Genomic DNA, 24,485 nt, shown 5'->3' with positions numbered 1-24,485 from the left:
AGAGAACTAAAATTGATCGGTCAGAAATACTTACTTCCACTAGGGATCAGGTCCCTATCCGGAATGAAAAGCTTATATCCGTAGTGCTTTTCTAGAACATCCGGCAGAATTTCAAGTGCAAACTGCTCCTCTTCATTATTTTCACAATCTAATGCATCAGGATCCACTTTGGTGTATGAAAGATAAGCATCATATTCCTTGTTGTCTGTAAGAAAACAAAGGCATGTTCAGCCTGCTGTTTCCAAGGGTACTATAAAGAATATAGGAAAGTATGAGGAAATTCTATTATTCCTTGAAACAATCAAGCATTTCCCAACAAAGTCGGGACTTTTCACAGGAACATATAATCTGGTTTCCATAGAGAAATTTTTCAGACCAGACAAAGGATATCCTTTCAGTTTTCTTCTGCATGTTGAGCTAGTTACTAACTCTGCTTCATGTTGCCAGTGCACCCATTTCACATCTGAAAAGACTGTGGGCAAAATATCGATACAAAAACTGAAGCTGAAACTTTTCCATTTTAATCCTTTACATATTGCTAATGGAAATCTTTCTTTCAACTCCTGTGCCTCAAGAGTGCTGTGATTATGTGAAAGTTTTGAGATTGGAAACGTTTCTGAGCCTGGAAAGTTTGGGAAGTTTTGAGCAATGAAAACTTCCTTGCACAGGTAATTGTGAGAAAATACATCACTTAACTCAAATGAACAGCGATTATGCAGAAAACAATGACAAATGCAAACAGTTTGAAGCATTTGTTTTGGTTTTTTTGTTTAGAAGGTCTTGTAGTTTTTTAAACCAATATCATAATTTTAGAGGTCACTTGATCCAGGACATTTTAAATACTTGAGGCTCATAGCATGAAACTCCAAGAGCAAACGGGGTGCAGGGGAGACGTTGCCCCTCCATTGCGCCTGCAGGTTGGGGTGGAGGCGAAGCCTGGTGAAAGGGCGGAGGCAGGCAGTGAGTGACAGAGGGGACATGGCACATGAGGACAGGGGGGCTGCAACCCAGTGTTTTGGCTAGAAAGGGTAACAAACCTCCTTCTCCTCCTCCTCCTGCACAGCACTGGGGCTCGGCTCCAGCTCTCTGTGTCTGAAACGTGGAGCTAAAAGCTGGAGGCTGTGCCAGGGGCAGAAGTGGCACCACTATTGAGCTCGGGATCCATGCTGGGATCAGACTGCTTAGTGAAATTTCTCTTTGCTATTCCTCTGCAGTAATGGAGAATGGTACATTGAAAAAGTCAACCTTCAGCAGCTCGGTCACCAGGGAAGAGCACAGCTGCCATTATTTACAGAAAATGAAAAATCAAATACTTAATGTTGTGAGGACAAAACTGCATGAATGCAGGATTGCTGAGTGCCAATTATCTGTAAAGAATAGTGCACATGAAAGATAATTAAAGCAGTTAAAAACCATCAATATATTCAATAAAAAGAAACCATAGCTAATCATAATACAATACATTCCTTCATGACCTTGAAATGACGGTTATTTTCTTAAAATTCTTGACACAAAGCCAGACCCATGAGGGTCAGAGCTACAGACAAAGCATGTGAATAATTATGCCTGTAAAAGGCAATTTGCTGAGTAACACCATAGCTGTATGGGAGGATGTCCACCTAGCTTGCTGATATTTCTCTGAAATCAACAACATAAAAAAAAATAGTAGTTACTGATGGAAAGATGACAGAAGAACGAACAGCAAAGAAAAAAAGGCCAGCCAGCTCTGGAGGCCTGTCCAAAACCCACCACCCTGTCCATAATGAAGCCTGCCAAAACCTTTTAAGAGAAGCCAGCCACCAAGTGATGCGGGAGGCAAACATCCCTGCAAACATCTGAGAGCTCTGCAAAGGCAGCGGAGCAAACCCCAGAGCGCTGCCGTGCCTGGTTACAAAGCAGCGTGAGAGCCGTGTGCTGGCACAGGGGCAGACAGGGAGGGTGTCCCTGACTCCTGTCCCTTCCGGGTACGTGGCTACAACAGCCACCCCCTCCAGCCACCTCCAGACACAATACAAGGAAGCAAGACATCAGGTTCCCGTGAGTCCATATGCTTGTATCACATCCCTACTGTCTTGACTCCCTCCTTGCAAGGAGGATGGAGCAGAAGGACTTGTCCATGCTTGCCCACTGCTTGCTTTGTTTGGAGCCACTTTCTAAATGGCTTCCCTTAGTCCTCAGTATCATTTTCTCTAAAAACAATGCTCTGCACAGCACAGGAAGTGAATGCATCCAACACTGCTTACATAGGATATTTTTAGAAATAGGAATAAAGCAAATCTGTTGAGTGCCAAATCTCCTATTTTAAAGAGATACATGTATAAATGGAAAATGACCCTGCAATTGCATCTATACAGCTGACTGCTCATGACAATCTGTATGTTCCCCCTATAGCCTATATCAGTAGATAAAAACATCCTCCTATATGCTTTGACTTCAGTAACATTCTGCCTCCATTTTTCATTCTGCAGGATCAGAATGAGACACAAAGCTGCAATAGTTCTAAAAATCACACACTGGAAAAATAAAAAGTTGCTTCCAGAATTAACATACGCACACAATCCCCTATGTACTCCTGGGGCTTCCTCTAAATAACCAGAAGTTACATAATAAAAATGCAGCGGCTTCACACTGAAAACATGAGATAAATGAATCAAAGTAATCTGGAGGAAATTGCCTCCTCGGGTCATTTTTTGTTGGTGTGAACCAGGGATGTTATGTGTGGTATAATCTCAAGGTGTTAGAGGCAAATTACTTCCAAAACCACATAATTTCACCCTTCACTTTCTCCTAGGTATCAGTATAAATATTGTGCAGTATTGTATAGTATGAAAAAAGGTTTAGGTTTTCCTACTCGCACATGAAGATCAAGAAAGAGGTAGTTTCCTGACTTCTATTCCTGCTATTTATCATTCCACATTCTGTAAAATCCCCTGGACATAATTTCAGCCATTCTTCAAAACTCCTATGGATTTCATTGTAGCAAAACATTTTCACACTATATGTCCCCAGAGTTAAACAGAAACATTTATTGTTTTGATAACAGTAACGCTAACTGCAGAAAGCAACACAATAGGGGAAACGTGTTCCCTGCTCTTTTCACAAATACATTATTGTTTCCAGTTACACTATTCCAGACGCATACATGACTCAGAGTGTTGCAGTGGGTTATGAAAAGTACCTGTATTTGAAGACAGTACTTCAGATCTTTAGCAGATACCAGTTATATGCATATTGATAACATATTAATTCTGCTACAATGGAACTATTAAGAATATGATAATAAGATTTAAAGCACTTGGATTTAGTTTACCAGGGCTTACTCCAGCTTCATAGGAGGAAGAATGGTCTAAATTAAGGAGAATAAAAGCTTCAATTTTAAAATACACATTTGGCTCTTAGCCATCAAAGAGAATATATATGCTAGTGAGAGGGAAGGGGGAGAAGAACACTGGGAAATACCTGGCGAAAGGGCTGCCGACATACAGTAAGGATCTCAGGAGAAGCAATCCTGGGCATGTGTGGCACTGGGACACATGAACATGAAGAGTTCTCCTGAGGAATCAGTTCACCAGTGACATTCAGACCTCTATAACAGACTCATGAACAATATTTCTGACTCCCATTTGCTTATGGCATGGCCTGGAGACATTTCAGTGAAAAGACTCATCGATTTCAGGGGGCTTTGGAAGAAAGTCTTAGGGCTTTACACTGCTGGCTGCTCAGTAGTTTGAACTTAAATTGGCAGCAGGTATTTTTTGGGATTCATTTCAATCTAGAAGTTTCATTACTTTTGGTCTCTGAAATATTTCCACTGCATATATTGAGTTTCATGAGCAACCGCTTACCATCAGCTGCTTCGTCTCCTCCAAAGTTCTGCCTGTAGAATAGCATTAACTCTATGTTGTAGCACTTATAGATGGTCACGAGCAAAATAAGCAGAAGAAGGATGGCTCCCAGTCCTCCGGCAAGTTCTATTTTGTAGATCAAATCTAAAATTAGCAAGAAAAGTCAAAAAGGTTATGATCTTTCTGAACTTTATTTGCTCTAATGCACTGCACAATTTTGGATAAAATTGTGCGGCTTCCAATTAAGAATGCCTGATTTTTTGCTCGTTACCTATTGTTAGTTACCTATTTTTTGTTAGTTATCTATTACCTATTTTTGTTCATTACCTATTGCTTAACTTTACCCATTTACTCCATCTACTGTCCATCTGAAATTGCCACCCAGAACACTTTTGAGGCTATAATCGTAATTCTTCTACAATTGTGCAATGATTTTACATGGAGTATTAACTGACCTTTAATGAGTTTAAAACTTCTGTACTGGCAGAGTGCATCAAATGCTGTATGCAGCATGTGGGAATAGATATACTGACCTATTGTACCCCACTTGGGAGGCTCTAGTCCCCCAAATAACATTAAAATTTGGTTTCATGCTTGTGAAGCTGGTGGATGAGCTGATGTCACCTGCCAAGCCAGGACTTCAGCTGAATCACTGGAGAGTGAACTGAGCATCCAGAATGCTCAAGATAAGTGAGAAGCCAGGAGCACACATCAGGCTGCTACGAGCCACTTTGTTTGAGTTGTGACAGCTACCAACAGATTTCTCACATGTTTGTTTACTACTCATTATACTTTAATGAGAACTAGTGCTAGTTAAAATTTCCTACTGGGATGCTTTTGTTAGGAAACATCACAAGCAGTCTGCCTCAACGAACTTCACATATTCATCCAAATGCAATTATCCACCTTTTACAGCTGGGGAAACAGAGGCAGAGAAAAGTGAAACAACACATTCAAGGTTATTCAGCAAAACAATGCCAGAATGGGATAAAAGACCTTGAATACCAGTCCAGTGTTCTACTTGATGTAAAACTTCAACAGTATTGCTCTTTAGCCTAAAACGTCCTCTGAGCACAATATTGCTCATAACACGACTTGGCATATTACTTAGCCACAAAAGACAAAAGATGTCAATTTGACAATAGCTACCTCTAACAGCCTGTGTTAGTTTAGATAAGACGTTATGAAGACATGCACTGCTGTGATAAAAACAACGTGAAGACGTAGCAAGTGTAATACAAGCAAGACAAAGTTTTTGTGATCTTTGCAGTTCTAAAAATTAGGTCAGAAAAAAATACTGGCATGTCATTTGTGTCATTTTCAAGATAAGAACCAAATTAATTGTGCATCTTTGGGGGTTTTTCTTGCCTTGCCATGCCTTGTATTTCAACAATTAACATCAGATGTCGAGCTATTCCCAGTTTACAGTATCTCTGATGTCTGCCTGGTAGGAAGTCATGGACGAATAGATGGAAAAGGTCTATTATAATTGCTATTTAATCTCTCTGAGAACACAGGGAATTCATAGGACTTTCATTACACTACATGATAAAGGTAGCATATGCTCTGGGGATAAATCTGGTCGAATCAAGAACAGTTGGGTAAAATCGTTTTTCGGGGAAAAGACTTTTTTTTTGTTGTACTGAGTCTTCTTTCCTTGGAAAATGAAATGACGGCAAAGCAGCCAGCTTGAAGTATAGAAAATGCTGAGCCTTGATCACCCGCAGCACAGACTGGTGTTCACTTGCCGGGGGAATGGCAGGGTGTCAAGCTGAACCAAAAACTCCAGCTCAAAAGGCAGAATTTATTTGATTTTGCATGTTCTGTGTTTGTCCTACTGCCCCATAAACTCTCCTAGAGTCCAGACATAAGGAGGCAGAAAGGCAAGGCTTTTGAGCTCCTTATTTCTATTCCAAGGTGGAGGTAAAGGACAAAAAACACACCATGTCCAGATTTCTCGCTTACTTGAGCCCTTAGTCTCTGATTAATGCCTGACTCCTCAAGTGGTCCTCACTGAGGTCAATAGGGAAGGTGAGACACCCAACATTAGGAAAGGAGTTGAATCCAGGTTTTGTGACTAAAAAATAGTAAATAATAATATTCTGTTAGTTTCCAATGTAAAATAATGTAGAAGTACTTAGCTAATATGTGTCACAGAGGTTGATGGTCGTCAAAATTAGTCTCAAACATGCAATAAGCGAGACAGAAATATATTTTAGAAGGTTCCTCATAATTTAGTACTATATCATCTTCACCCCCTCCCCATTAGTTTCCTATGTGTCTTGAATAAAGGCAGCCTCCTTGAAATAAACGGTGAGTAAATACAGTTATAATAGTTACTTTTATCTAAACTCACTGCTTCTTTCCACTAAAAACACATATTGATTTTATTCTTCTGTTCCTGACAAGATATTAATAATCTATAATATATCTGTCCTGGATTATGTAGACTTAAATCACTAAAATACTGGACTGTTTTCATATTCATTTGAAGGGACTCCTGAATGATTTCCACAACTAAGAAACAAGTGGGTGAATATTGTGTTTCCATGTAATTTGAGCACCAAATGTGCTAGGACAGCATGGAGAAAACAAGAAAAGTAAATTAAGCATTGTCCAGAACTTATTTTTTAAATACTTGAAAGTAAATAACAACATGGTCTTGAATTAAGTCAGTAAAGAAGAATGTGATAGCAGACTGTGGTATTTGGGTCTCAGGAGGAAGCCAGATTCTGTCATTGCATTGGGAGCTGTGGGTGTTTGAAACTGTAATTGGTTCTTTTTCAGCCAAAAAAATGAAAAAAAAAAAAATCCTACCTGATGATGCACGCTCTGGGGCTATTAGAATAGTACACTGGTGCTGTACAGATAGCACTCCTGTATTATCCAACAGCATTTGTGAGGACTGTACCACTAATAAAGTCAAAGATTTCAACATACTCTATCTTAAATATTTGAACAGTTGCCCCCTTTTCTTCCTTAAAGCAAAGTCCATGTTTAAAAATAACCACCTCATGTCAAAACAAGCACTAACTCTAAAAACTCTTATACTACAGCTATCACTTGGATTTGGGGTTTATTCCTGGTGTTTATACAAGCCTCCCTAGTTTAGCAGGACTCACGACTTAAGCCAGTTTGTGTGCACCTGCTGTGCTGCAATCCCACCTTTGACCAGAGGGCAGACATAACCTACAGCACTGGGGCAATCTGGAAACAAAACTGAGCGACAAGCATCTCTTGTTCAACAGGGACAACGTAGCCCTCCACAGTTAAAACTTTGGAGGAAGGGAGATTTCTCTGGTTCAGAGATCTGTGCTTCCCCTTCACCTTTCCCAAGTGCACCAGCACCTGGAAACTGCAGCACATTACAACAAGGATCCCTGATCCCTTCTTTGACACACATAAAGGATCCTGGTCACATAAAGGATTCATGCCTCATGAACACCACAATCAAATCCAAGCCAGAGAAAGCTAAGATAAGAAGTAATTATATCAAGTCGCAGAAAGGAAAAGTTTGGTCAAGTATTTGTAAGAACTCAAATAACAAACGGGACAATGGGACAGGCAGTCAAAGGACATAGTAAAATACTGTGGTTATTTTAAATGACACTTTAATAGCTTGAAAATCAACTATTGAGAATGCCTGAGGGGAATATAAGCTTTTTACAACCACAGTGCAGAGAGAAATGAAACAGTATCTGAGAAGTGATCCTTTCCACCTCCAAATTCTGTATTCAGCAGTGCTGCTTTCATAATTTCAGCAGAGCTCTGAAATGTCTGCATTTCCTTGTTATAAATAAACCTGGCTTGTTATTCTAGTATATGCAACACAGCTGAACATTTAAGCGTCAACATAAATATATTTACTATCAGTTGTATATTTATTAGGTTCAGTGCATGGAAAGGTAGAACGCTTTTTGCACTGAAGAGGCTAATCCTTCATCAAGATGACCAGCTTTGTTAAAGTTGTGACATGCTGTCAGTTTAGATGTTGAATATACATTTGTGTGTGTTCCACATCACAACCGTGGGCCCTTGCTTCTCAGAGTGGTTTTCACCTTCCTTATCGTGTTTTATTCTTATCACTTAGTATAAAACAGAACCTATGTTATGCCCTTCTTTCTGAGAGGACGTAGAACTCTCATGTCTAGAGGAAACTGTAAGTAGGACTTGATTCAAATGGCTTTAACAGGATTGCATGCTATACATTCATACATATTACACATGGGTCACATAAAAGAATAGCAAAAAAAGGGACATTGGCCCAAAAGTTTCTTTCCCCCTTTTTTGCCCCAATACCACCCCTCCCTCAGCTTTCTTTTTATACAGATCATAGCCATGAAACAGCATGTAGCATCCAGCATTCCTTTAGGTGAACTGGTGACAACAGATGTTTTCCAGAACTGCGATGCCCAATCTAGAGAGGCCACAGCTGGTCCCTCCTGTTCTCCACCTGTCTCTTAATTAATTTGTCCCACACTGATGTCTGACCTAGGCTCAGAGGTCAATCTGCAGCACCCTCAGGTAATAATAGTACATTTAAACCTTCTCCAAAGGGTGACACTTTGGGGGAATTTTGCTGTGTGACTATGGAGAGCATTGTTTTTTTTAATTGACACCAACCCTGCAATGCACAATCTGCCAAGAAGCGTGTCCTTCACTTCAGCAGTCTGAAAGCACGTGAAGGGCTGGAACAGCACTTACGGGTGTGCCTCGTGAAAACAGTTCTTCTCCTCTTTTGGTAAATTAATTTACAGCCAAGAATAATGGCAGAGATCTGGACAATATAATAAATCTTCAGTCTCCTGTGCTGATGTCTCTGTGGTTTCCCATTACACCCTTATCCCAAGTGTGTCACTTTCCTTTGCTTTCCCAACAGTCCCTACCTATAGCTTTTGTACTACCTAATGCACTATATCTTAGATAGATCACCATCAAGTTTAAATGTCACCCTACTTACAAATAGGAAAGGTGACTGAACAAACAACATAAGAATTGTAATGAGATATTGTTACACTCCTTATGATAATAACTTCTACAAACAGCAGAGCATAGTGGCATCTTTTAATGTGGAACACTCAAACCCAAATGGTTTCCTTTCTGCTCCAGATAACTTGTCAGTAGTGGTATTCCCAGTTCCAGGTGCAGTACCAAGCAAAGCAACCATGATGAGGTATTATCCATTGATTTGTAGTTCCCACTGCAATGTTTTCATTCCCAATGCAGTCAGAAACCAAAACCGTTTAAAACTTGCAATTGAAACAGCAAAGCCAGGAAGTGGAGAAATAGGAGAACATCTGACCTCACTGCTGAGCTGCCTGTTCTAAGAAAAGCACATTTTAGCTGCATGACACAATTACCTCTGGCCTAGTCAGTCAACTCTGGGTCAAATTCACAGGTTGCTTAGACCAAAATACTTCTACTGATTATCCTGATGCTTTATGGGTGACTGTATTCCAGGCAAGTGCCTCACCTGCAAGGCTGATTCACTAGAGACTAAAGAGCAATTCATTATTTTTTTTCACAAATGGTAAACAGAAGCTGTAACAAAACCATATTTCAGCTCCAAGCAGGCACACAGGAGTCCAGCCTGAATCAGAGAGGCTGGCAAGACCTTCGCTACTGGCTGACCTGTTGCTGCTGAGGCAGGCGAGAGTACGTGTAATGAAATAAAGAGAGTTACCTTTCTTGCGCAGGAGAACACTGGCATGTTTCCGTCCATTTCTGTTTTCCACGTGACACGTATAGTTAGCCAGGTCTGCCTCCTCTACAGCATCAAAGATCAATGTCAGTTCAACTTCCTTTTCTCCAAGATGTTCTCTGAGAAGTCTGAAAGAAAACATACAGTCATCACTTAACTGAATTAATAGAAGTGGAAGGTTCTGAAAAGAACCATGATTTGTCAGCACAGTGCTCCTGGTCTCCTCCACTCCTGGAGAAGGACGCATGAGACTCAAGTTGCCTGAAAGAGACCTGACAGAGGCATCTTTCTTGACAACCAAAAGCCTTTTTTTTCTTGCCATGTCTACAGCAAGGAGCTGAATCAAGTGCAGGAAGATTGTCTACGGGTGCAATGGTTCCAAGCGGCTTGTATACCCCAGCTCCAGCAGAATCAAATGATAAAAACAATGTTTCTTTTAAAAGAGGCAATAAATACTCACTTTCCAGATAAATAAATATGTGCTACTAAGCCATCAATGAGTAAATTCTAAGGCAATATTATAAAGGCTGGGTATTGTGATACATTTTAATGTAGTCTGAATAACCAATGAAAGGAGCTGTGCTATTCTCTTGAATTTTCCTCTATTTTGGGGGCTAGGTCCTGACTTTAAAAGGGAACAGTGTCAAGAACAAGAGCTCTCTGCTCCTTTGGGAGGACAGAGGAAACATGCAAAATGCCCACAAAGGGAACAGAAAGTTCTAGTAGACTTTCAGGCCAGAGGTACAGTCTTTTCAAATAATTGTTCAAATGTGAACATGAAAAAGGATGCAAAGTACATGCAGGTGTTTTCTGATGCTGACATTAAGCCTAAAAATACAATGCCCTCTTCTCTCAAAAGGCTTCTTATCAGTTGCTCAAGAAAAAGTTACCAGTTCTTTGAACAAGGAAAGGTAACATCAAGTAAAATCTACCAGATCCATTCAGTCCCATTAGTGTTCTGCTGCATGATGCGTACAGGGCAAACATAGAACGTGCCATGCCCTCGCAGGCACCTGTGAACTCACCCTTGCACAGAGCACTTCAGTGAGTCTTTTCTCTGAAAAGATAGCGTACAACACTAAGTAAAGGTATAAATAAGATCCACGTTCACTGGAAAATAAGTGTTTTCTCAGGAGGCTGAAGGGAGGCAACGAAGCAGAGCGCTGCCTGCGCTGGATGGAAACTGCTTCTGGAGAGCTTAATGTTTTCCAATAACAACAACAACCACCCCCAAACTTCTCTATTACAAGCCAAAGTTGTTTAGGTGTTTCCAATGTGCACAAACATTTTATTATGTATGTAATTTCATATAACAAATATGGAAACAAATCTGAAAACAAATCACAAGTGAGGTATGAAGGCATTCCACTAGACAATCAAAGATACAAGCCTGACTACTATAAACTGCATATGTACAGTGAGATTTCATACAGCACATAAGCTTTAAAGGCTTGTGTGAGGAGACATACTAGAGCACCCACAACAATTCAGCAGCTTTCACTATGGCTGGGTAACTTCCCAAAAAGCAAGTGGAAAAACACTGGTTTAAGAACACGCACGTGTGTGGCATTTGGAAATTTTGATTGCGTCTTTTTTTGCAAATTCACTCTCACTTATTGTGTATTTTTGCATTTCTTTTTATTCCGTCCCTGAGTCCAAGTGCAAAAAATAATGCAAGAGAGACTGAATTCCTATCATTTCTGTCCAGAAAAGGAATGACCCAGGAGAGCCTGATCTGTTTGCAGACTCAAATCAGTCTAAATCATTGGAGGTCAGATACATCAATTCTTATTTACCTATCAATATTCCATATGTATATACAGTGAAATATTTTAAATTCAGGAAAGTCATTCTTCCATGTTGGTAAACAATATGCTCCACAATTTTTGGCCTACAAATCATGATGCAAGGAATGAATAAAATCATTAACAGAGAAGATATCTAGGACACCAATCTGTCAATGTTCAGATTATGTTGTGTTTACTATAATCAGCATATTTTATAAAGGAAAAAATTATGACAGATTACAATTAAGATAAAATAAACTATTATTCTGAATCTATTTAAAAGCAAATAATTGACCCTTAACCTAAGTTTAAATAGTATATGATCAGCTAAAAAGGAGCTTTCATAAAAAAGAACATGCATTTGGAGTGAGAATTTTTTTTCACTTGTTTTCATGCTAATTGCAATCTTTAGGAAGAGAACTCTTAAGAATGGGATCTAACATGAAAATACTGACAGATGCTTAAACATTATGATGGTAGCAAAAAAGCTCTTAGTGGTGTTAAGCTTTTAATTCCTGCCTTTTTTTTTTCTTTCTTCCTTTTAACCTGTGTTCGGCAGCTAATAATTCATTATTGCTACAGAAACACACAGTTGGTCACCTACATTTTTTAAGAAGTGCGCAGACTTTAATTGCTTGCATTTTCTAGCTGGTTCAGAGAACACTGAGCACAATATTTCTGGGGAAGAAAAGGAATACAGTGTCGAGAAGTTAAGACCGTAAAGGTGCAACAGTATTTGCTGTACACCCAGAAAATGAAGCTCTGTCCATGTCTGAGCTGGGGGAAACTTCAGCAGCAACACTGCCAACACAAGCCAGCTCCCACAAGCTGACTTTTTTCTGGTTTTATGAACAAACTGTACAAGTAATTACACCATTTAATACACAGATAAATCAATGGAGCTTGACAACTCACAACAAATAGGATGGAGGCAGAGAGAAAGAAGAGGTGGATGAAGTAAAAATAATACCCAGTGCTTCCTTTTTGTTCAAGCTGAAGCATTTTATTTGATCTGAAACAAAACATTTTTATCTACTGATTATTTTTCAGTTAAGAAAATACAAATTAAAAGCAGAAGTGTCATTTCAGAATCCTAATGTTTTCTTTAAAAAATGTCCAAAGTTTCAGATTTTCAAATATTTTGTCACATTTTTCCAATGCACTTATGCACCAAATTGAATCTGAAGTTAAAATACCTTTCCCTTGAAACCACATTTTCCTAAACTTTTCAGGCTTTGTATGATCACACAGGTAAAGGCCTCACAAAAGCTTCTGCTGGGTCTCTTTGCAAGACCAAGCCACTAATTTCAAACCTTTACTAAGCCGCATGCACCTTGGGACTTACCAAAAAAGAAAAGTTATCCTTACATAGTTGAAGATCTGGACTGTGAACAGGGGTACGAACTCTAGTCCCTTCTTTCTAGCCCTTAACAATAGTCTGTAGATGAAAGGACAGATCTGTATGTACCTTTCTAAAGAAAAGTGGTTCAACTAACAATGCAGCATAGTGATCTTCCCTCTCACTTTCCTGCACCACGTTCCCCTTCTCTGCCCAGAAGTTGTCTGCTTTAATAATGGTATAAGCTTTTCAGGAGAGGGCTGCGATTTCCATACTTTTCTGCAAAGTACCCAGCACGTTAGTCAGGCAGCGATGGTTTTTCTGCCTCCCTCCATCAGCATCCTCTCCTAACACAACACAGCATCCTCACCCTGTCTGAGCATTTCACACCCATCAGTTGATTTGCGTTGGTGAAAAGGCAGAATGTTAATGAGCAGAAAGAAATAAGGCTGCAGTTCAAAATGTCTCTGTTCACTTCCTTGCATGACTCAAAAATGAATTAAACTACTTCCACTTTAAAAATGGGGAAGAGAGAAAAAAGGACAAACACGCTTAACAAGCTGAGCATTATGAGGTACCTGCAAACTGTTCTGCAGTGTTGCCTGAAGAAGAAAAAGCAGTTACTCGTAGGTGGTTGGGACAGCAAGAGTTATGCCTGAAAATACCTTTTTGCCATGGCAAGGAGACCGTGTTGTAACTTGCTGTGGGCTCCTTTGATAATTAGGTACAACTGACAACTCTGCAGGCAGGCTTAAAGACTTTGATTCCTCTTTAATAGCCTTGGTTCGATTTACATGACATTTTTATTACCGCTGTGAAAAACCCACCTGGCAAACAAAGTCTCACTCTCCTTTTCCCTCTATGCATGTCAAACATTTGGTAATCTTAATTCAAGGGAAGGCAAGGATGCTGGTTAGAAAGAGGGTCATTGCCTCCGAGTCCTCCAATGCTGATTAGTTACTTTTTATTATGAGGTCTAATAAGTAACGAGCAGCCCAGAGCGACACATATTTTATTCATGGTGAAGTCTGCTTACCAAAAAAAACAGTTCTAAGGGATGGCTTTTAACAGAAATGCTCAAGTCATGTGCATCCTTATTCCAATGCTTTCATAAAAGCAGACTAATTGTCTGGTGACCATGCATACTTGGGGGTGCAAACTAGGGATGGACATTTTGTACTCCCACACTACGTTGATCTGCAAACTTGAACTCCCATCAAATACAGAAAATCCAGCAACACAATGGATGGGTAGAATCCAGGGTAAGGACAGCACTAAACATTCTCAGTGCTACTCAATTTGTGAACTGATTTAATACAGGGGATGGAGGGTTAAAATGTTAGGTATTTGCCAAAGGAGCAGCCTATGGAGTATCTTGGTCTGGTTGTAACAGTGCCCAGTTACTTGTAGTTTCTCAACATTAACAGAAACACCATATAGAAGCAAACTGATGGGGAAAAGCATCTAACCAGCAAGCTCACCGTGGCTCATCAAATTTGAAACAGATGTGACATTTTCTGAAATACATCAATAAATATGACTTGGTAGAAGATATGGGCTGGCTCAGGGCACTGACAGAACAGTTGGTGCTGCTTAGTTTCTCTGAAGCAGCCTACCTGTAATGGGACACACAAACAAGAGCTGTTGTGGTGAAAAAAAAATCATTTGCAAACAGTTACTATTGCAGTTGCCATAGCTACTTCTAAATGAAAAAAAGGGATGGAGTGTGGCACTGCTGGTAATGATGCAGGAGGTTTTGGTAAATGCTATGTTTTTAATGCTGTCTGTGATGCACAGGAGATTAGGTATATGATAAGTAGATTTGCTGAAGAGAAGATTCACTGAATTGTACACCGAGTGAAAGCATTTTAATGGAGTGAGAAAAGGGAGTTGTCACAAATTTAATTTGAAAGATGCATGTGTAATGAAACGGCACAATGAAGGACAAATACAGCTTCTTCAAACTCAGTTTCACTAACAAATGCACATCAAGGAAAAGTTTTGAACACTGCTAGAGAGGTCTTTAAATACAAACCTAAAATTGTCCTTGTGATGCAGGGGAAGAACATGACCAAAATCACTTTGTTCATATCTATACACCAGAGAGGATGTAGTGTCATTAAATGATGATTACTTGCAATGGCAGAAGTCTCCAATAATTGTATTTTGTGGTCAGAAGCCCAAAAGAGGATTGTACACTTAAAGTCATTCTGGCAATGTATAATAAATTTCATCTGTATGCAACTAAGGTGCAATGTTAGGTCAGCTATTTTATTGTTTCTTCATAACTAGTGGCTAAATGGCTGATCAAGTCACAAAGCAAAGGAATCTCTTTCTCTGCCCACTCTCCAAAACCTCTTTTACAGGAAACAACTCAGGAATGACAGCAAGAAAATGTGCAATGGAAGGTGCAAAGTCCTTGGCTTTCTTTATAATCTATATTCATCATGTCTATAGGAGCTGGCCCCAGCTTGCCCAGAGTCTAACCGTAGCTTCATCTTTGCTCAAAGAGCTATTCATCAGGTGATTATTAAATAAGGAAGACGAGAAGATGGTGTTAGGTGCAATTTCCATAAAAGTTCATGGGGATACAAGTGTTGTCTTCACAACCGGTATAGCAAATGATAACCATCATCTGGACCAAGCCAAGCACAAGTTGGATATCGGACAATCTCACCAGCGGCCTTCTTCTGTCCCCTAAGTGTTAAGCATGAAGGAACAAATACTGCTCTTCGAAAGCCCTATTTAAGGCATGCTAAGAGCTATATCACAGGCAAACAACACATTCAGCACAAGAGAAAAAGTATGGTGACTTTGACAGGAGACCATTCATCTTTAAGATTAACACTGATGCTGAAATGAATGTCACCCTGCCAAGGACTGCCACAAGGGGCAATGGCAGCATCATTTCCATGCAGGGCTAAAATCAACCCCCAGAACAGTCAAGAGACGCTTCAGCTGCTATCGGGGGAATTTGATAACAGATTTTCAGGCACATAGATAGCTACTATGTCTTTAGAGTTTATTCACTAGAAAAGAGAGCAACTCACACTGCTCTGGTTCCAAGTCATTTATCACTCCTTAGGCAGAAAACTATTTCTACCTCGAATTAAAAACCTGTTTAAAAAACCCAACAGGATTTTGGGACATACCATATTTTTTAACAGTAAATACTCCAAAAAGTACCTGACTTCGCCTTCTCTAATGTGACCTTCTAATTCTTCTATGAATTTTTCCCCTTTCATCCAGTAGATCATGGGGCCTGATTCTCCACTGAATCCAAAGAAAGCTTTGCAGGCCACAGTCAGTGGGTTTCCTGAGGAGAAGAAGAAAAGAAAGGGTTAGACACTTTGTCATGGCTACTAGTGAGAGAGTGATTATGGGAAATTTCAACACCTTGGGTAAACCTCCCCCTTTTATAATTGAAGGGAAAAAAAAAAAAGGACAAAAAAGGAACAACTCCAAACCATTGGAAAAAGGGTGATGTTGATTTGCATCTATAGGAAATAGCTGTGGAATGAAACTCTGAGGTTATTCATCCTTTTGTTTTCCCAGAAAGGTATTACATGAACAATGAGAAGGTATGAAAATGGCGGCAACATAAGGTGATGTCAGACTGGTGTTAAAAAGAAAAGAGATGACTTATTTGTGAGACTCCCAGGATCTTACCAGGACCGGGGAGTGTGCCCTAAGAGGCAGGTAAAAGCACTGCACTTGCTTACTGCTGCCCATCTGCCCGTAAAAAGACACAGTAATAATTTCTTCCCCACTCAGATAGAAATCAAATATTAATGAAGTCTTGGTAAGCTGTTCAGAGAGCTTTTAAAGATCCCCAAGTAATACATGATACCCATGAGCACCAACAACACTCGTGTTACTGTCAACAGGCTTTTGGCAAAGCACCAAACTTCAAAGCATTACTCAAGCAACAAAGAATTCTCCCTTTGAGCTCTGCAAAAATACTTCCAAAAGAAAGAAAATAAAACTTGGAAACTAATCAGATTTCTTTTCTCTCCAAGAATTCAGCATTTAGATGGGTTTTTGTTTGGCTACAGTTTTAGTTGTACTAGAACAAAAAAGCCCCAAAACAAGCCAGGAAATTCAGGAGAACCATGCCCATTCCCTTAGTATGCAAATGCAGCTGCTGCACTCACTTCTCTCTGCCTATTCTAATGCAGCATAGGTGTCCAGGTTACAAAGCAGCTGTAGAATTACCAGCTTACATGGGTGGACAGACCTCATTTAATGTTTAATGGAGACACCTGCTGAATCTTCCAGGTCTTGGGTTGCATGGAAAGTCCAAATAATGCATTTTACTATGTTAGGAAGAAACGTTTTATTATGCCGTCCATTCTCAGCGTGAGCAGGAGGCTCTTTTGATGCTGAAACAGAACATCCCTATGCTTTTCAAAAAGGGCTAGTCATTTGGAGCACATCCCTTGGCTGAGCATGGGCGAATAGCTTCACATGATTGAATTACTGTGCCTTAATCAGTTATCTCTTGTCTGCTTGGCAGTGATAACTTGCTGTGTGCATATTCTGAGCGTATCAGAGCTGTGTGTTAAAGCATCTTTGCCTAAATGCCCCCGGAGTTGTCCTAAGTCAACTACTTGCACTCATCTACCCGTTATTTCAGTGCTCAATTTAAGACACGTCAAAAGAGTCTGATTAGTAGGAAGTGCAGCATCCCCAGACACTGAAAATCAGCCGTCTTTAAATTGTTTCCAAGTGAAGATCCGAAATTACAAGTCCTTTTGAAACATTGGGATACAGCAAGAAAAGTTTTAAAGACTGCACTTCACTCTGTTTCTCAAATAGCTAGGCAAAAATGGAAGATGTTTATCCTGAAAATGTTTTACAGAATCTTTCATTGTCATATTCACTGTGAACTCTAGTACCACAGCTGGCCATTGAAGATGTGCTGATGCTGGCAGATTATATACAACCAGCTCAAATGTCCAAAACACAAGAAGAGGCAGATATTCACAGTTATTTGTACAGCCCACACCACTGACCACCATCATAAGAAAGTTCCAAACTTCGTTAACTAATGAAGAATCAGAAACACTTCTAGGCAGACATTTAATTCCACCACATGACAATACTGGAGAAGTCTGTTCCCTTCTGCTCCTCACATGTTCACCCAGCCCTGCGAGATGCTGCGTGCCCTTCCACTGGAGAACTGCTGTCTCCAGCTACATCCCTCTCGCGTTTTCCTAACCTGCCGCCTGCCTGTGCGGTATGAGGTCTTTTGTGCCATTTGCCTCAGAGTCATGATACACATCTATTTAAACACCACTTAGTGATTCCTAGCATGTGGCTGCTCAGTCCATGTTTGATTTTAATGGAAAAAGACAACTGTAGCAATGTGAAACAGAAAAGGGCTGGACATGGCCTATCAGCATTGACAGTATATGCCCTTTTCCTGGCACACCGTGCTGGGCATTAAGCGTTTCAGGCAAAATACATTACAGGGTGTGCTTTTCTTAAAACCAGCAGAGTTTTACTTAAAAAAACAAACCCTGAAGAAATGAAGATATTCCAAGGTGAATCTAAGATTTCTATACATGCACAGTAAATATCCTGAGGTAATATGTGTGGTCTGAAGAAATAAGAAGTTTTCTAGACAAACACAAAAAACCTAAAAAAGCTAGCTGTTGGTACACAGCTTCTGTAATAAATAAAGCAAATATAAAGCATCAGTAGCCTTTACTGTGACATGCCTGGGCAGATCTATTTCCCAGCTTTCCCACCAGGGAAAAACAGTAGAATTAACGAATACTGTCAATGGCAAACTTCTGAATGAATTTGTATTTTCAGCTCAAAGACTAGAACTGGCCACACCTGAAAAAAACATGGTCCATCTCATCTGCGAAGCCATGGCTGATCAGAGGAAGATATAAGCAACTGTTTCTCATGGAACAACTACTTTTTATCTCAGTAGCAGAACGATGTATGCCTGGGTTGAGCTGATCTGTCCTGAGGTGGAAAGAGCTGGGGGCTTGATGACACCCCAAGGTCCCATCCCAACCCCAACTCTCACACTGTTCTTCTGTTCCTCAAGCTGGTAAGGACACCTCGCTTTCTGTAGCTCTCTGAAGCAGCTTCTGGTTTATAACTCTCATCACTCCTTTGTGACTCTGGAAGCAGGACAATCTCAGAAAAGGTAACATTTGCTCTTCATTGCAGAAACACTTTGCCCCCTCAAATAAGCCTACATTAGGAAACAAAGGAAGGCTTCCCCTCTCCTGCTATGCTAAGGCACAGCTGGCCACAGAAGCAACCTGTTTTCATGGTTTTCAGGGAACTACAGCCAATTCCCATTTAGAAAAGAACATGTCTCTGCATTTCCCAAGTCCTGAGATCCTGAAGTTGCAGCTGAGTTCCCGGGTTCCTAAATGAGCCCTTCAATACAAGAAGAAACAGGCGCTAAGCATGGAAAGAGCCCTTTGCAGGTCCTGATTTTGGGGCTGGCTTCAGGGCACATGGTAACACACTGAATCACAGTTTCAGGCAGAAGGAACTAAAAGGTAGTTTGTAACTACAAAAACTCATCTTGTGTGAGGCCCAAACTTTTGCACACGACTACTTCTATTCTGCATGACACTAAGTAGTTCCACTACTCACTGTCCTTATTAAGTAAAATCACCCTTGTATAATTTAATTAACATCATCAAACTTCCTAAAATGAATGGTATCCTAAAGTTTTCCATTTAAAAATGGTTTGTGTTTAAATCAGATAGACATTTCAGTTGCGATTTTAATTAATAGAATAATTTGCTGAGAAACAGAGAAAATGATTAGTGAGATTTCTAATGAAACAACACTTAAGATAATATTTTATGAACCAAGGGAAGAACGTAGAAAAGCCTGCGTGTAGACATCACTGAGTCTATTGCTTTGCTGGGGTCACCTTGTTACAGTAAAGCCTCCGGTTCCAGCAGAAGTCTCAGCTTTAGCTTTTTTCCCTCCTCTGTCAATCAGGCAGGCTTGTTGCAAATTCCCAGCTGATAAGACACAACCACTGGCAATATGAATGATTTCTATTGATAAATCTTATTGTACATTTTTCACCTGACCATTTTCACAGTAAATCTGTGCAATTTTAGCCTTTTTTAATTTATTTATTTTATATTTTTTATTTTTCTGAAAATGGGAATTCCACATAAATGAAATTATTCAAGCAAAACAGTTGCCTGATGGCAGCAGGAGCACTGGCTAAGGATGGAAAAAGGGTCTGCAAAAGAATTTAGCCAGGCATGTTTCTGAATGTGCTTACTGCAGGTCTGACAGGCTTTGAAAGCTAATGACAAATCCTGCAGGACAGTCTCTCTTGAAGGAGGCACACTCCAAGCATCAAGTACATGAACGTTAAAATACCTAAAAGTTGTTCAGCCTTTTAAAAACTTAAGTGCCAAGGCTAGATCACTGACCAGTATGGAAGACAAAAGCTGTTCACAGATCATAAGATCTGGCTTACGTCGAGGCAATTTTTGGTGGTTGTTGTTTTTGTTTGCTTGTTTTGTTTTAAATATGTATTGATTACTTGTTTTTTTTCATGCATTTCGCACAAGTAGGTGTATTTTGTGGCTTATTTGTCAGCATCCATTCAAGAGTGCAACACAGAGTCCACATTCTCTGATGTATGCATTCTGCTGGTGCTCTGTTCTTCCAGCAAATTAGGCTTTTACTCCTGGAGTAAATCATCCCAGAGCAAACCCACCACATAGTTGAAGTCATTTGTGAATCCTTGAGTGCTCTTTTCTCCCCCCATGGCTTGAAACATTAGTATTTTTTCTAATTATTCACATTTTTTCTGCCATATATACCATCACCCCAACCAGCCTGAACTGAACCAGAAGATCCTTCCAAGCCAGTTGCAGAATTGACTGAAAATGACAAACAAAGACCTCCTTTTGTACCAAGCAACACCAAAAGTCAATCCTGCATGTATTGCCAGATGGATTTACACCGTCAGCTGCACCTGACTGTTAATACCATTGACTATAATACTATTTCTTTTATGTCTTTTCAGGGCTGGATGCTGGATAGATGTAGAAAGGAATACAAGTGCACAAGTCCCACTGAAAATCATCCCGTCACTTCAAGTCTTTCTTATCGATGCATATGCATCGTGTAGCTCCTCTCTGATAATGGTGCCTGTGTCTCTTTCCCTATAAGACTGACAGAGAAAAGTGTTTGCAGAGGAGCAGCTTACCACTAGACACATGCAAATGTTATGCAGGTACTTCACAAGGAGACAGGATGAGAAAGGCAGGTTCCTTATCACATCTCAATAACTGTATTCTACAGGCTGTCTGCAGGATTGATTCTGTCTTCCTTTTCCAGGCTGCAAGGTTTGCAAAGGAAATCACCATGTCACTGACAAGAACATTATTGTTCTAATAGGCTTTACAAGCGCTACAGACTGACCAAAGTGCAGCAGAGTGACTTAAATTTCCCTAGCAAGGCAGGTGGGATTGTATACAACTGTGAAGTAACGAACACATTTCCTTTTCCTTCAGAAGGACATCCTGGATAAGAAGATATGGGAGACAGAGTTTATGCCTGCAATTTATCCACAAAACAAATGCCAGGGGCAATGCGGACCTTGACTCATGAAAAACAATCTCTGTGTGTGTGGTAGCTTCTATCTAGTTCGCAGAGAATGACAATTTTCTGTAAGGCTCTTGCAAGGACATCCTCTTAGCTGCGCTCCTATGCTCAGCACTAACGGGCAGAACCCAGGATCACACTGAGGCAGTGCAGCCCAAGCCAAACTATGGGTTTGGCTCAGCCGGCTGATGCTGAGCTGCTGCCGGGGATGTGAGGATGGCAATGGCAGCAAATGGTGCCCACTCGAGGCCACTCCTGCAATCTGAGAGCCAAATCCAGCAGCTGAGCTGCTGAGTCCCAGCCCTCTGCGTGACCTCCTGAAGCAGCCGGGGCGTTTGACGGAGGCAGCTGAGGATGTGCTTGGGTTTTGCTCATGTCACCCAGCCCAGCTGATCACCCATGTTCCCCAGTCCCCTCCCAGCACAGATCTAGGGACTGCAGTACCACTTCACCACATCAGGCTCTTCAGCATCTGTTGCTATGACATGCTAAGGCAGCACTGGAATTCTGCACAGATTATTATCAAGTTTGCTGATGGTACCAAACGCTGACCTGGTCAGGCAGTTGGACTGGATAATCACTGCAGATCCCTGAAATAGTCTCTTCTATTCTATTAATCCACTACTGGGTTTAGACAAAGTCACAAACTTCCACAAAAACCTCTGGAACATTATCAGCTTCCTCCTTTATTTTTCCCTGGCCATTTCCCAGCATTACCTGATCAAAGGTTCCATGTTTTGTTTAGTACAACAAGATTTATGTCAGTGCTAATTACTCTACCTGGGCTCCTTTTTTCTCCTCTTTTACTTGGCTATTCTACAGAATAGAAGCCTAGCTGTGTGCTAAACCATGTTACCCCTATTTAGTTAAAAGTCTCACGGACTTCAGTTGGAGCATTATTTGATCCAGTGAAAATAAAGCATACTCAAAACAAATTATTCTCCCTGACAAAAAAAAATTACCACAGAAAATCCCATGTGTCAAAACTCTATTCCAGTAGATTCATGACTGGAGATGATCCTTCCAAATATTTGTGTAACTAAAGATCAGCCAGGAATTAATGAACTGAAAACATTTTAAATAAAACTAAGAAACCTGCTTTGGGTAGTGATAATAATAGCTTTAATAACATACATTTATAGTTAAATCAAACTAGCCTTCAGACATTTCAAATCAGCTTATGAGCATTTCAAAACACACCCATATATATATATAATTTTACTAGATTGTTTTATTCTCCAAGTTTCTACAAGAAACAGACTAAAGCAGGTGCTCTACCCCTAAGTAAGGCCCTGTGTTATGAACAGTATATGCTAGCCACTAAAATAATACTCTGGTAGCTGTACTGATACGTAGGAAAAATAAGTGGTGGCTCTTCACTGACGGAAGAACATTTTGACTAGGGCAAGTCCTGGGCAATAACAAAGAGCCCAGCAAAAACTTTTACAAGAAAAATGAAGAAGATTTTTATGCCTTTTTTTGTCCTCTGTAGATCATGAACTCAGTTCTAACTTTCTTTCTTGCTCTGCTCTTATTTCTTACGCCCTGAGACATCACAAAATACACGGCTGTGAGATATTTGTGATGTTCTGCCTCACTGAAATGAGCAAACGGCATATATAAAACGTAGTATAAAAATAACACCAACTAACAGCAAACAGCAAAACCCCAAACATGAAGCAAAGCAACTAAGCCTCTAGACAGTTTGTTGCCTAGAACACAAGTCAATGCATTTGCTGTCATTCTATACAGCCCCAGCCATTCCTAATTTAAACAACACAATCACGACCCACTGCAAGTGCTGCTTGTAGGCTTGACTATTGACTGTGGCTGTCACATAAAGAGAAAAACAAAACTAAAATACACTAAATGTTGAAATGCTACTGATAAAAATTTATTGGACATACTAAAAATTAGTCAATCAAGGCAAAATCTCCTAGAATAACTTTCTTCAAAAACCAGACTAACGTGCCCCCCCTGCCAAAGTAAATCTCACTTATATCCTGTAAAATCCTTTTCCCATTTTCAGAACTACCTTGGTGTCAGAATTTGAAGTCTTAGTCACTGAGAGCTCAGGTGTAACTGAAAGTCAAGGATTTTAGCTTTTCAGTTATTCACCTACAATGAAGACAGATGCTCAGTGGGATTTCAGAGGCAGCTTGACAGCTGCCTTGTGCTGACTTTACCTTGTGCTCAATGCTGAAAATCTCATTTCTGTACGTTTTGAGGCACATAGACATTATTTAAGGGAAATGTCCTGTAGGTGCTTAAAAAACATTCCCTTGGTGATAGGGTTCCAAGCGCTGGGGCAGCCCAGTGGCCACAGAGCAGTAACATCCAGACCAAGGTGAACTAAACAGGGAATGAGATGGAACAAATCCTCTCACTATGGCCAGGGCATGGGTATGGCCCCATGTTGCCACAGCAATCATTTCTCTCTGTTCTGATATTGCTTTTTAGCATGGCCAAAATAGGTGGTAACACACAGGTGTGTTGCTCTGAGAGAAGAGCAGGAAGGGAAAAACTATTCAGAGGGACACTTGCTTTCTCAGAACTCTGTCCCATGGTGAGAAGGGGAACAGCCAACTGTTTGTTTAAGCTACAAAGAGATAGACAATGAAGGGATGCTCCTGTCTCCTCCCAGCGCCCTGCTGGCTCAAGGGAAAGGCAGGGTCCTATCCAACATCTTGCTGTTTCTTGTCAGCTTCAGGACTTTCCAACTCTCCAACTTGCCCCTGCACACAATTTTCTACGGACATTCACATCTTACATTTCAGTTTCCTGAGCCAGTACATGGAGATCTTTTCTCTCAGGGGTAAAAGAGGATGAAATCCTCAGACCTCAGTGTGATATGGAACAAAAATGCAAGGAAAAGAAACCTTTTTGAAAGAATAAAAAACCCAAACCCCTTGGGGAGAGGTATGTCATGTCTTCTCAAGACTTACAAAATGATACTATGAACTTCAAATACATTGAGCAGAGGGAAGCTATACTGCCCTGCTGTGGAGAACTCAGCATGAACTTCCATTTGGGTGAGCCATGTTATGACTTAATTCAGAGCAACCTCCGGAGAATTTAGTGTGAACCTGGGTGGCTGATCTTAAAAAGACCATTTGCTCTTGGAAAATAGAGAGGAATCAGGAAATAGGATCCCTTCATCTACCACGTGGGCACAGCTGTCAGTCCTGTTATGCACA

General features: G+C 40.4%; 1 protein-coding gene across 7 annotated transcripts in view; it reads right to left on the bottom strand.

The window, feature by feature from the left end:
* Positions 1-24,485, bottom strand: part of IL1RAPL2 (interleukin 1 receptor accessory protein like 2) — a 363,126-nt gene that overhangs the window by 12,719 nt on the left and 325,922 nt on the right. For all 7 annotated transcript variants that reach the window (XM_065077816.1, XM_065077813.1, XM_065077814.1 and 4 more), the window contains 4 exons: positions 15,859-15,988; positions 9,529-9,674; positions 3,846-3,989; positions 35-205 (listed from right to left, as the gene is read on the bottom strand). In XM_065077816.1, coding sequence (XP_064933888.1) covers positions 35-205; positions 3,846-3,989; positions 9,529-9,674; positions 15,859-15,988 — 591 coding nt within the window. The remainder of the gene's footprint in view (positions 1-34; positions 206-3,845; positions 3,990-9,528; positions 9,675-15,858; positions 15,989-24,485) is intronic.

The sequence above is a fragment of the Columba livia genome, chromosome 12 (assembly GCF_036013475.1).
Source record: "Columba livia isolate bColLiv1 breed racing homer chromosome 12, bColLiv1.pat.W.v2, whole genome shotgun sequence".
NCBI classification, from domain to species: domain Eukaryota; kingdom Metazoa; phylum Chordata; class Aves; order Columbiformes; family Columbidae; genus Columba; species Columba livia.
This window is presented reverse-complemented; position numbering and strand designations above follow the sequence as displayed.